The 11721-nt window shown below is 46.0% G+C and overlaps 1 protein-coding gene across 1 annotated transcript in view; it reads left to right on the top strand.

Moving 5' to 3' along the window:
* Nucleotides 1-1666: 1666 nt before the first annotated feature.
* Nucleotides 1667-11721, top strand: part of TIMMDC1 (translocase of inner mitochondrial membrane domain containing 1) — a 78237-nt gene continuing 68182 nt past the window's right edge. Inside the window, exons 1-2 of the mRNA XM_078655879.1 lie at nucleotides 1667-1720; nucleotides 9481-9691. Coding sequence (XP_078512005.1) covers nucleotides 9489-9691 — 203 coding nt within the window. The 5' untranslated portion in view covers nucleotides 1667-1720; nucleotides 9481-9488. The remainder of the gene's footprint in view (nucleotides 1721-9480; nucleotides 9692-11721) is intronic.

The raw sequence follows: 11721 nt of genomic DNA, 5'->3' as shown, positions 1-11721 counted from the left end.
CACTCACAGTGCACAGGCACAGTGGCCAAATTCTAAATGTGTTTGCATCTTATATTCAGAGATAGTGACGTGTGTTTTCAATATTGTAACAGCAGCAGCTCACTAATATTACTGCAAATAATCTTTGTGACACGCTACCATTTCTCATATGTGAGGTCCTGTTTTGATTTAAAAGAAACTTTTTTATGGACGTTGCATGAAACATAAAGACAATGGGCCTCATTTATGAGGCTGTGCGCCACTTTTACGCCGCCGGTGCGTCACTTTTTGTGACGCACCAGTGGCGTAAAAAATGCGCCTTGTTGCGCCATATTTACAAAGTGACGCATTTAGATAGATGCGTCACTTTGTAAACCCCTGCGCCACATTATACCTGTGTCAGGTATAATGTATGCAAGGGGGGCGTATTGACGCAAGAAAGGGTCGTAGAAGTGACGCAGTGAAATCTATGAGGTTTCACTGAGTCACTTCTAGGATGCCGTTGCGTCAAAATCTTGCGCCTGCCTCACAGCAGGCGTAAGACTGACACAGGCCCTTTTGTGACACACTCCAGCAATGCGTCACTTTTGCACTTACAGATACGTCAGAACTACTGACGTATCTTTAACTCCTTGCGCAATGATGCGTCATACTGTAAATATGACGCATCATTGGGGTCGCAAGGAGGACGCAATGAAAAGTGACGCATCGCTGTTTTCTCGCATCAATGCGTCACTTTTCATAAATGAGGCCCAATATTTCTCTGCAAAATGTCTGTAACGGATTCTCGCACATCACCCACATTACAAATAAATTTAAAGAAAACGGTATCTAAAACAATCTGCTTAAGAATTAATCAAGGCACTCAGGACAAGACTCTGAAGAACAGAGCTATCTCTATTTGGGGCCTCCTGGAGCACACTGTGCCCCTTTCTTAATACTCTGCATTCAGGCAAAGGCACATAAAATGTTACAGACTTGTTCTGATTGGCTTGGACAGTCTGCCTCTGTTACTGACTCCAGATGCGGATCATGATGTCTTCGTAAATTAATGTTTTATTTTATTATTTAAAAAAGTACCAGTCAGTCTCATTCAGCGCTTCGTGTCTCCAGAACAGCTGTTACAGCTGTCAGTATTCCAACCAATCACAACCTGATTCCCGTCTGAGGTTCAGCCAATCGGAGAAGAATTAATATGGGCCAATCAGTGGCCCCCGATGGTGCGCCATATTGTCAACGCTCTCCTTGCTGTAGAGCAGGCGGCCATCTTTGAATGTCATGTAATGGAATCTGGGCTACGCGCAATACTTTATGCATCATATTGCAGAATACATTCAATTTTTTTCACTTGATTTTCCACGTTTCTTTATTTTGATAAATATTACTAAGGGAGGAGATTGCTGAGAGCAAACGATAAAGTGAAGCTGAACACCGATGTAAGGTCACATTTTATTGATCTTGACACTTTTGTTCCTCTTTTCTGTTCTTGTTTTTTAATATCGGATCCGACCTTCATCATGCTCGTTTCACGCCTCTCACCACTTGGACATATGGGCACAGTTGCTGTGTGTGAACTGCTGACTTCCCGTAGGTTCCGATAGGCTCACACTGCTATTCAAGCCTCGCTTTGGCAGCCGAAACCGCACTCTGATTGGACGTGCTGCGTTTCAAGACTCGCTCTAGAGACCGGGTGCCTGAACTTGAAAGATGGTGCAGCCTGTGCTTTGACCCTGGCTTGGAGGTAAGAGAAGGGAAAGAAGCCCCCGATGGAGCCTGTGAGGGCCCCCGAGTGAGGCCTGCCGGTCCTGGCATGTGCACGGGCCTGCTAGTGTGCTGTGGTGGATAAATGCCCTTCAGAGACTTTGCATCTGTTACAGTGCACCATAATACATATGTTTAAAGCTGCCAGGCTTCAGGAGGTCATTAGTATCTGTCATGTTTCTGTTGTGTCATCCTGCTGTCTGTGCACTCTCTTGATGTTTCCTGCTGCTCAGTGAGGCCAGTGAATGGTTGGATTGCATGGAGTGTCTGTGCTTGGTTGAGTGGACAGTCAGATTGAGAAGGGCTGAGCAGCAGGGTGTAGCTCCTGGTGGGGATTTACCTGTAACCTGATCTAAACATGCAGCTTTTGTAAACTACAAGCCTACATTCTTGATTGTAACTCTGGCGACGAGGATGGGATGCAAGATGTTAAAATGCACAGGCAATCAATGCATTCAACAAATCACACATTCACAATGCAAGTCTGTACAAAGCCCAAAAACTGCACACAACTACTCATTCCCCTCACAACACATACACTCTTAACAGGACTAGCCTGTTACGCCCCATAACTCAACATTGAAATGGGATCAGGGCTTCTTCCAAACTCTACTGCATTAGGGTGTAACACGTACCCCCTTAACACTGGGCTAAAAACTGTCCGATCATCCTAACCCATAGGAAGGATGGTAACTAACCAATGGGCCTAACGCATTTCCCCTACATCCTAAACCCCTTAGGTAGGATAGTCAAACTCGCACTTCACAAAAATGTCACTCAATGCCAATACATATTCCTTGAAATTGAATTGTAGAATCACTCTTCAGTAAATCACTGAAAAAAGCATATGGCTCTGCTGCCATGTGGCCCGCTGGCTTCTGATGCACTTAATATGCATCTTCCGGCACCTCTGACTCCCATAGTACTTCACATGTGCCTGGGGAGAAATGCATAAGACACACAATTAATGGACGGAATGCAGAACAAATCAAAACATTCACCCCCAGTCATGGATCTGGGTTTAATCCATCGTTATTTTGGTCACCAAGCCACCCCAGTTTAGACCTGGCCATATGCAAATCAGTCTTGACCCTGTGCCTCATGGGAACAGTCGAGCCCAAACTGCCAAGCCAGGTCCTCCCTGGTTTGGAAACAGGCATCCTAGGGCCTGTTTCGGGGTTTCACCCTGTGAGGGATGCACTGAGGGGTGGGGGGGGGGGGGGGCAACCCGAAGAAGAGAAGTCGCTCCACTCAGAAGGTTTGATATAGAGGAGCGTTTTTATTCTGCATGTCAAAAAGTCCAACAGAAACAAGAGGGTTCTCGGGGTTCCGAGATAACATAAAAAAAGGTCCTCAATTCTGGACGGTTACGACTTCCGGGTCTGACCGGTGTAGATCCTCTTGCAGCAGGGGTCCACATCTTAACAACAGGAGGTGTCCGGTTCCAGAGGCACTCAAAAGAAGGAAAAGAGACCTGGGGTTACTGGCGCTGCCGGAGTTCTGATTACGAAGGAGGAGGAAGCGGGGAGTGAGGGGATCACCAGGGACTGCTACCAGAGTGTGAATAGAAACTGCAGTGACAAGCGTTTTGTGTGCATTCAACTGGTGAGGGTGCGAAAACGCCTCACACACACACACACACACGTCCCGTGAACCGCCCTCAACCACCCCTGCCCGTTCCTTCCCTGTGACAAGACCAGTCCCCTTAATCTGGCCCGTACCTTGTGGAGCCACACTCCTCCTCCTGAAGTGTGGCGGGGCGGAGCGTGGTCTTGTTGGCCTCCCGGCTTTCTCTCCTCTTGGGGCTAAACTGCTTCTGAGTCCTCCGTCCTCGTTTCCTGGGGCGACACCGCTTCCGTGTTCTCTCTCCGCTGGACACCGCAGTCTTCACGAGGCTCGCTGGACGTCTCCTGCTCTCCTGTTCCGTTCGCGGCGTTCTCTTCCGGATCTCGCGCTATGAGCGCCTCCGTCGTTCCTGATTGGAGGGAGGGTGATGACGTCACCGGCGGAGTTCCCTCCTCCGGGAAGGCCCACGCTGCGTTAAAGGGACCGTAGCTGTTCTGTAGTCGGGGCGGAAAGGAATACGGGTTAATGTCGTCACCTGACCCGTGACAGGCAGGGACCCCCTGACATACCCCTCTTCAGCCAGGATAGCTTGATTCCAGTGGCACAGTGAGCTCCAGACCCTTTTCTCGACATATCCGGCGCCCTGGGGAGAAATGCATGACAGCTCACACGGCCTGTTTTTAAATGCTGCAACAACCCTCTCGATACCAACAGTAGTCAATTTGGGGTAGGGCCCAAAATTCACTCACCGCAGTGATTACTTGCAGCTGGTTAATACCTTCCGGTATGTGCCATATATTGCTGCTCCCATGCCGCCAATTTATTCCTCATTGGTATTTCATCTACAGTGACATCCAAATAGGGGCTACCTTTAGGCATTAAAGTTATTTCCAGCTGCTTTCCCAAGTGTCCCAATTCCAACGCTGAGGTCAGGTACAGGCTTCCTGCAGGTCAAATGCTCCTTGCCTTACCAGTTCACTCATCACCAGTGTTTCTCATCCTTTTGAAACCGGCATCCCTCAGCAACTGCTGCACACTTACGCTGGCCTGTTAAAAGCCCTGGCCTGCAGGCTGTCTGGTGTAAATCGACACTGGTAGGACTGCCAGGTGCTATTGTTCCTTACACACTTCAAACTCTTTTTCATGGCAATCCTCTTAGTTTCTTCTGCAGTTCTTCTAGTTTCTCCTTAGTTTCTTGTTTCTCAATCGTAGTTTCTTTTCCACTCGTCGCCAGTGTTACAATGAATAACGAATTGTGCTTAGCCGAGTCGTATGAATTACAGTTGAAAATGTATTAAGCTTGCACCAAGTTAGAGATAACTCCCTACCAGGAGCAGCATCCTTACTGCTCAGCCCATTCCTTTAACTGACACCCTTTCAACCTCAAACACTTTCAACATTCTAATGACCTTTCACGCTGGCTGAGCAGCAGGGACCTCAAACTTTGGGGAGAAGGTATAACACATCTTCCCCTCTTAAGGAAACTATAGAAAATATAAATAAAATGATACGAGTCCCATACGTATTCCTTCTCAACAACCATCAAATCAAAAGGACAAAAGATACCACATCCATATAAAATAGGCAGCCCTCTGAGTCTGCTGTACCCTTACGCTGGCCTTTTAAAATGCCCTGAACTGCAGGCTGTCTGGTGTATTTGACACCGGTGGGGCTGTCATGCGCAATCCTTCGTCACAGGCCTCAATCTATTTTGTTTTGTTATCCACTCGGTTTCCTCAGCAGTTCCACAAGTTTCTTCTTAATTTGATGTTCCCATGTGTAGTTTCTTTTCCACTCGTGCCTGTGTTGCAATGAATAAAAGATGGTGCGGAGTTGAGTAGCATGAATTAAAGATGAAAGTTTATTAAGCTTATTCCAAGTTACAGATAACGCCCCCCCCAGGAGCAGCATACTTGCTGCTCAGCCCATTCCTTCAACTGACACTCATCCAACCACAAACGTGTGGCGCCGCGGCCAGGGCGACTGACGCTGGAATCTGGGGACCACGGTTCGATCCCCGGCTCCGGCGGCAGGTTAGCCCAGCACCATGTGACTCTGGGCAATAGCTCGCTTAATCTTCCCGACGGCCCCCAGCGCCTAGAGACCCTTACGGGTGATTGTGCGCTTTACAAATGTGGACTTTTACTTTACTTTACTCTTAATATTCTGATGACCTCACACACTGACTGGGCAGCAAGGACCTGGAACTCTGGGGAAGATCCATAGCAACCAAGGCAAGTCACAAACCTTTCCAATAGGGATAAGTTCTTTATTTTATTGTGAAATTTGCACATTTTGCACAAATTTACGACAATTTTCATGAAGCGACCCGAAATACAAAACCAGCATTTGGCGATTTACCATATATGCCAACATTTTAGACAAGAAAAGTGGAAGATATTGAAAAAATTCAGAGAATATTTTTTTCCCTTTGACGTCTATTGCATTGCAGCAGAAGCAATTTTAGGCCTTAAAAAAATTAGTCTCCCTCCTGAATCAGGGTTGTTGGCATGTATGCTATACTTAAGCATGATCTGCATCCTCATGTCCAATGCAATTTGCGCTTATTTAACTGGTCATTCTCATTGTTCCCATGCATTAAACTAATCCTGCTACTTATCTACTGGCACCGTGGAAAGCAGTCCTGCTGTATAACATGTAAAAGGCAATACAATTTGTAAAACAATTAAAAAATGAACGAATGTCAAAAATAAGAAAAGATAAGACACCCATACTTATGTCCACGTGGTTGACGCCTTCATACAATCCAAGTTAGACTACTGTGAGAGTGTCTATTCCTTTGTCTATCTGGATCAGCAACATCCAACTTGTTTTCAAGGAATCAATTTCTAAATAGTCTGGTAGAAGATGCTTCAAGGCCTTCTATCTGCCTCAAGCCTACCTCCAGCAGCACAGGCGCTAACTACAGTAGACCCGCCATATCTATTTACCAGCTCCAGAAGCACAGCCTCACTGTGCATGTGGGTGCCCCTCCTTTTTGGCAACATTTGTAGAGGGTCCCTTGGGACTAAGAGGAGACAGACTCTACTTCAACACTGAGGTACGGACGGAGAGTGCGGGGCCGCCTTCCCTGAGCTGCCTGCCAGGTTGAGGTGAGGTCAATTATCCTACTTATGAGGATAAACGCAGTATTACCAGATATCAAGTCACAGGAATACTGGTAATTATCACTTTTTATTTACTATACACTTATTGGCAGTAGCATATTCACATCTTTTATAGGCCCTGAAGAAAGCCACCGATACTACAAATAGATCATATGGCTGAAACATGTCGACCTTAAGTAGTTTAAAATCCATACTACTTAATTGCCCTGTTTTTTTAATCCTGTCAGATTGAACACGTGAATAAAATTGTTTAATGTATCAACCTAGACAGTTTTAATACACTTTTCTTACACATTTGTTTTATCACTCTTTACTGCACTGCAATTACTTTACCCCACCAGCTCTCATATGGGATTTTCTTCCTATCCACTATAACATACTAAGAAAACATCTCTGAGCTCCTTCATTAAAATCTGGAAAGTCGTAGCTCCCAGCAAGACGAGGTTTTCTTGCTGGTAAGGAGGAACCCATATGATGAAGCATGTCACCTAAGGGTGAGTGAGGGTTCTTGTCCTTAAGGCATGTATTCCCAATAGGATTTAATTATAACAACACAAGTATTGTAATTGTGAATTGGTCTAATGTGGAACACACTCACTTTCTCTAGATCCCTTTGAGGCTTATTGAATATATATATAAAAAAAGACCCGAGGAGATGTATTGTTATGAGTATATATGATAAAGGGGAAATTTTTCTTCGTTGGTCTATAATATCTTCCCTTGGATCCTAAAATCCCATGGTTGTGTTTGCACACTAGGAGGAATAGCCAGGTGGAAGTCTGCTGAGCGAACAGGGCAGTGGACACAGTACTGGAGTCAGAACGGTCTGTGGAGAGCCTTGGAATGTACTTCTGCTGACAGGGCTCTCTCCAACCCCCCATTTTTGATCCCACCAACATGTACAGATACATAACGGATCCCATTATGGTTATGGCAGCCTGTGCCACACACAATACATACATGATTCCTCTATGTACACAAAATGGTGCACCTATGCAGCATCCATTTTCCCTATGGTTGGATGAAGAACTCCGTTGCAGGGTCCTGGGAGAGCAATATCTGTCAGTCGTCTGCAACTCGATGAGCAGACGGTGAAGGGAGTACATGGTGCCTCCACCAACGAAGAGCCCGCTTTCAGTGTTAGCCCCTCTTACAGAAATAACCCAAGCACACTTGCATCATCGTAGAGTGTGTTGAGGCGGCTCGAAATGCTTCAGGTTGCTTTGGTGTATTGAGGCGGTGGTACACACTCTCCTGAGCCATGCAGGCCACCTTTCTCCATCCCCACAGAAATGCTTTGTTTCTGCTGCAAGCGTGATTGTAATAACCATGCAGTAAAAGGGTCAAGTGATCGTCAGCTAGTCTTGTAGGCCAACAGACCTTTTTCCCCCCAGCAGTCATTTAAATGTATCTTGCAAACTATTAATAGAGTAATCAAGAGTCCTAATCTCTGAACATGGAAGATCTTTAAAAATCAGATCAATGCAGCTTTAATGGTGAATAAAAGTATCAGACAAAAACATGTCCACAGACCCGATTCAGGCAGGAAAATCACAATTGTTTTAAAGCCCCAAATGGCTTTATTTTAGGTGTCTTCCTCCTAAAACCTCCTCCTCTTCAATGTAAGCGAGCGGGTAAAATCAATTCCTCCAATTTGTTTTTTCAAATCTCCCTCTTACCACCTTCAAAATGTTGTGTACGCAGACATCTTGTACAAGCGGTGTGACTGTGGCCCTTAAATATTATTATTGGATCCTACACTGCAACAAAAAGGCCAAGTTGTATACAAGACCCTCAACCTTTGTGACTCCGCCCCTCTTCTAGGAACATATGTGCGAATAATCCATGTGCTTCTGACTTTTATCAAACCATCTCTTGCTGCTTCCCCCACCAACCTTACTAGACATGTCCCCTAATTCCAGCCCTAGGCCTCTGGTGGTGCAATCTGTGGACCGCACTGCGCCACGCACCCCAGCATCTCATAGTAGCACCCTACATTATCTACGCCCTACTTCGAGTCCTCGCGTGCCTTCTGTACTATCGCCCCATGCTTTGCCTCTTCGAACCACTGCCTGTCACCCCAAAGTCTCACTTACATAGTATAAATGGGGGTGGGGTCGCACACTACTCACACACCGGCGGTGTCGCCCCTAAGAACTCTTGTCAATGTAGTAAAGTGTTCGCGATGCATCATCTTTCGATCTTCTGCTATCTTCGCTGTCTTCGCCATCCCTGGACACGTGTTTCGGGGTATCACCCCTCGTCAGCAGGGATAGGCCGTGTACTGGGGTTGCCGATGGCTGCCAATATCTGCCAGGTATAGTACCACTCAGGCGCGTAGGTGCGGGATGGCGAAGACAGCGAAGATAGCAGAAGATCGAAAGATGATGCATCGCAAACACTTTACTACATTGACCAGAGTCCTTAGGGGGCGACACCGCCGGTGTGTGAGTAGTGTGCGACCCCACCCCCATTTGTCACTTACATAGTATGCCTTACACTCCAAGGCCCCCTAACATCACCTACTTCTGGTTTGTTCAACAACTCCCACATGTGACTGTGTTCTGTTGAGGTGCTTCCAGTAGAAGCTATACAGTGCTAAGAACCTGTGGAGAAATTTGCAGCATAGGAACATAAATGCGTTGAGTAAGTGACTGCTGCATTGACGTGACACACGTTATAGGTTCGATTCCCAGCAGGGCTGTCCAAGCCTCTCATCCAGACATGTTGATAAAATGTGTGCCGCTTCTGCTCTCTAACAATAACTCTACAAGTACCTGAGGTTTGTGGTGTGCTTTTATTATTATTGTTCTCAACATTTTAAACCCTGGCATTGCTCAGAAGGCCTCAGCAGTGGTGACGCAGCCACAGACTTCTCATGGTGATCAGAGAGCAGTGAGATGGCTTCATATTGACAGTTTGCTGTCTCTATCCTATTCGAGGCAGAGCAGTGAGATATCACTGAGCAGGTTGTTAAGCTATTTCTTGGAATGTTATTGCATCTGTCATGCTGTAATATTTACCACTCCTTTTCTTTACTTCTCAGTTTCATTCATGGGGATACCAGAGCCGTACCTTCATTCAGGCCTGACTCTGCATCAGCGCCTGTGCGCCTTTCCTCAGGTCCTGGCGCAGGAAGACGATGCTATGCCCCATCTGGACAAGGAGCTGCTAGTTCTACCTGATTGCATGGGCAGCCCTCCCCCGCTACCTCCAGAGTCAGGATGGGATCGGATGCGAGAGCTGTTCAAACACGAGTGAGTATGCATCTGTTTGTAGGCAGTCTGGGAGTGAGGATGTCGCAATATGCGGCAGCATCAGTCTGAGAATGTTACAAACTGACCATAGTCCGTCCACAGACAACCCCCACGGATGCTCTTCTCTGAGAAGCCCCACAATCCCGAACACGTAAATCTGCTGACAAGAACGCTAAGGGACCAAGTAATTGGCGACTTCCTCGGCAGCATAAGAACCTAAGTATGCGTTGGCCTGATCGCCAACCCCTTTCCCAGCAAAATCATGGAAAGTAAGGGAGTAGCCAACTTCATGAGTACTTGGGGCTACACCACCACCTTCATCGGCATCAGTCTGGTTTCATAACTGCAAGTGCTACCAAAGTGCCTTAGTTAATTTTACGAAATAGAGTCTCCTTTCCTTAGTCGTGGGCAGGAAACATTCTCCTACTGCTAGCCCCCACCCCCAATTAGACGGTTGACCTTCTCATACTTTTAGCGAGGTTGGAACATGGTGGGAGCCTATCGCACCTGCTCTACGGTGGATCAAATCTAACCCACCAGCCAAACGTAGGATTGGGCAGCTAGTCTGTCCACCGTCCTTGTGTTGTGTGGCATTCCACAAGGGCCTTCCAACTCCTCTCTACTGTGTAACTTTTACGCAAACGCCTTGGTACAGTTTATTGCACAGAACCAGGTGCACTTAGCATTGTTCTGCTGGGTAATCAATCTTGAGAATCCAAGCAGCAATTACCTGGTGCCCAGACCAGGTTTATGTTGAGTGAAGGACAGCTGCCTGCGCGCGAAGGGCGCCAAGACTGAGAATCTAGTAATAGGAGTGCTTGAGACCCATTTATTACCACTCACCTGGCCCCCATGCTTTGGAAACCCACCCCTCCCCCACAGGGAGTGAGGTGTGTGGGTAACCTTTTCCATTCTGAGCGTGCAGTGCACAGGTCACTGCGGTGAGAAACATTGTGAACCTACTGCTCTCCTTGTGTCAACAAACCCTCCTTGTGCTTGACACAGGCACGAGTCGCGCTGACAAGCCGTTGAAATGCACTGCGCAACGACATGAGCCCTCCTTGAGTCCAGCGTTTGTCGGACATCTTGGTGCTGGAGAGCACATAACAATTCTAAAGATACCAGAAGGAAGCATGGAGGCACTCAATCATTTTCTCATTGATTTAGAGCTCCGCATATAGATTCACATAAAAAATCATACGCAGTGAACACATCAGTACAAACACAATATAAGCTTCAATATAAAACTAGAAAGGTTTTTAAAAAATAAACATTTTAAAAACTTCTAGTTTCATTTTTGAAGGGACATAATGAATAAAAAATCCACTTTTACAGAAGATTTACCACATTAAAAAAAAAAAGTAGTTTCAATAAATGTTGTCGTAGGAGGTGTAGAGCAGGGCAAATAAAACAAACGATCAAGGTCTTGCAGATCACACTTACAAAATGAATGAATGATACCTTTAAAAGTAAATATTTCCCAAGCACCAGTAACTGCTCTCAAAGGCAAAGCATTGATTATTAACAATACAAAATGCGACAAACTTCATGTTGTAGCTTTAGAGTCAAATGTAGCTGTTCTTTTAAATTGCAACAAAGGTAGTCATTACACATTTATATATAGCCATTTGTGATCAAAATTTAGTATCTCATTTCAAACGGACCAGGGGAAAGTATCTTTAATCGGGGTTTCAGCGGTAACATATAAGAAGGTTTTTCCAGATGTTCTGTCCACTCGCTTGCAATCGAAGAATCGAACATTTCTACACGCAGAAGGTCCCTCAAAGATTTATTTTCCCCAGTGGATCAGTCAGAAGCCCTAGTGTAAGACTGCGTCCGGACCTGCCACAAACACACACTACAACCCAAACTCCAGACACACTACCTGGGTGGCAGTCATGCAATTCAGTGAGCAAAGTTTAGCAATAATTTCCCTTCAGAAGAATTTATAAAAGACCAATTTCGAATATTAATAGTTTCTGTCCCATTTATAGGACTAAGGGGGATTTTCCAGATGATGCAATGTCGCT

Source organism: Lissotriton helveticus, chromosome 8 (genome assembly GCF_964261635.1).
Source record: "Lissotriton helveticus chromosome 8, aLisHel1.1, whole genome shotgun sequence".
NCBI classification, from domain to species: domain Eukaryota; kingdom Metazoa; phylum Chordata; class Amphibia; order Caudata; family Salamandridae; genus Lissotriton; species Lissotriton helveticus.
Note: the sequence above shows the minus strand (reverse complement) of the source record. Positions and strands in the feature narration are given on the sequence as shown.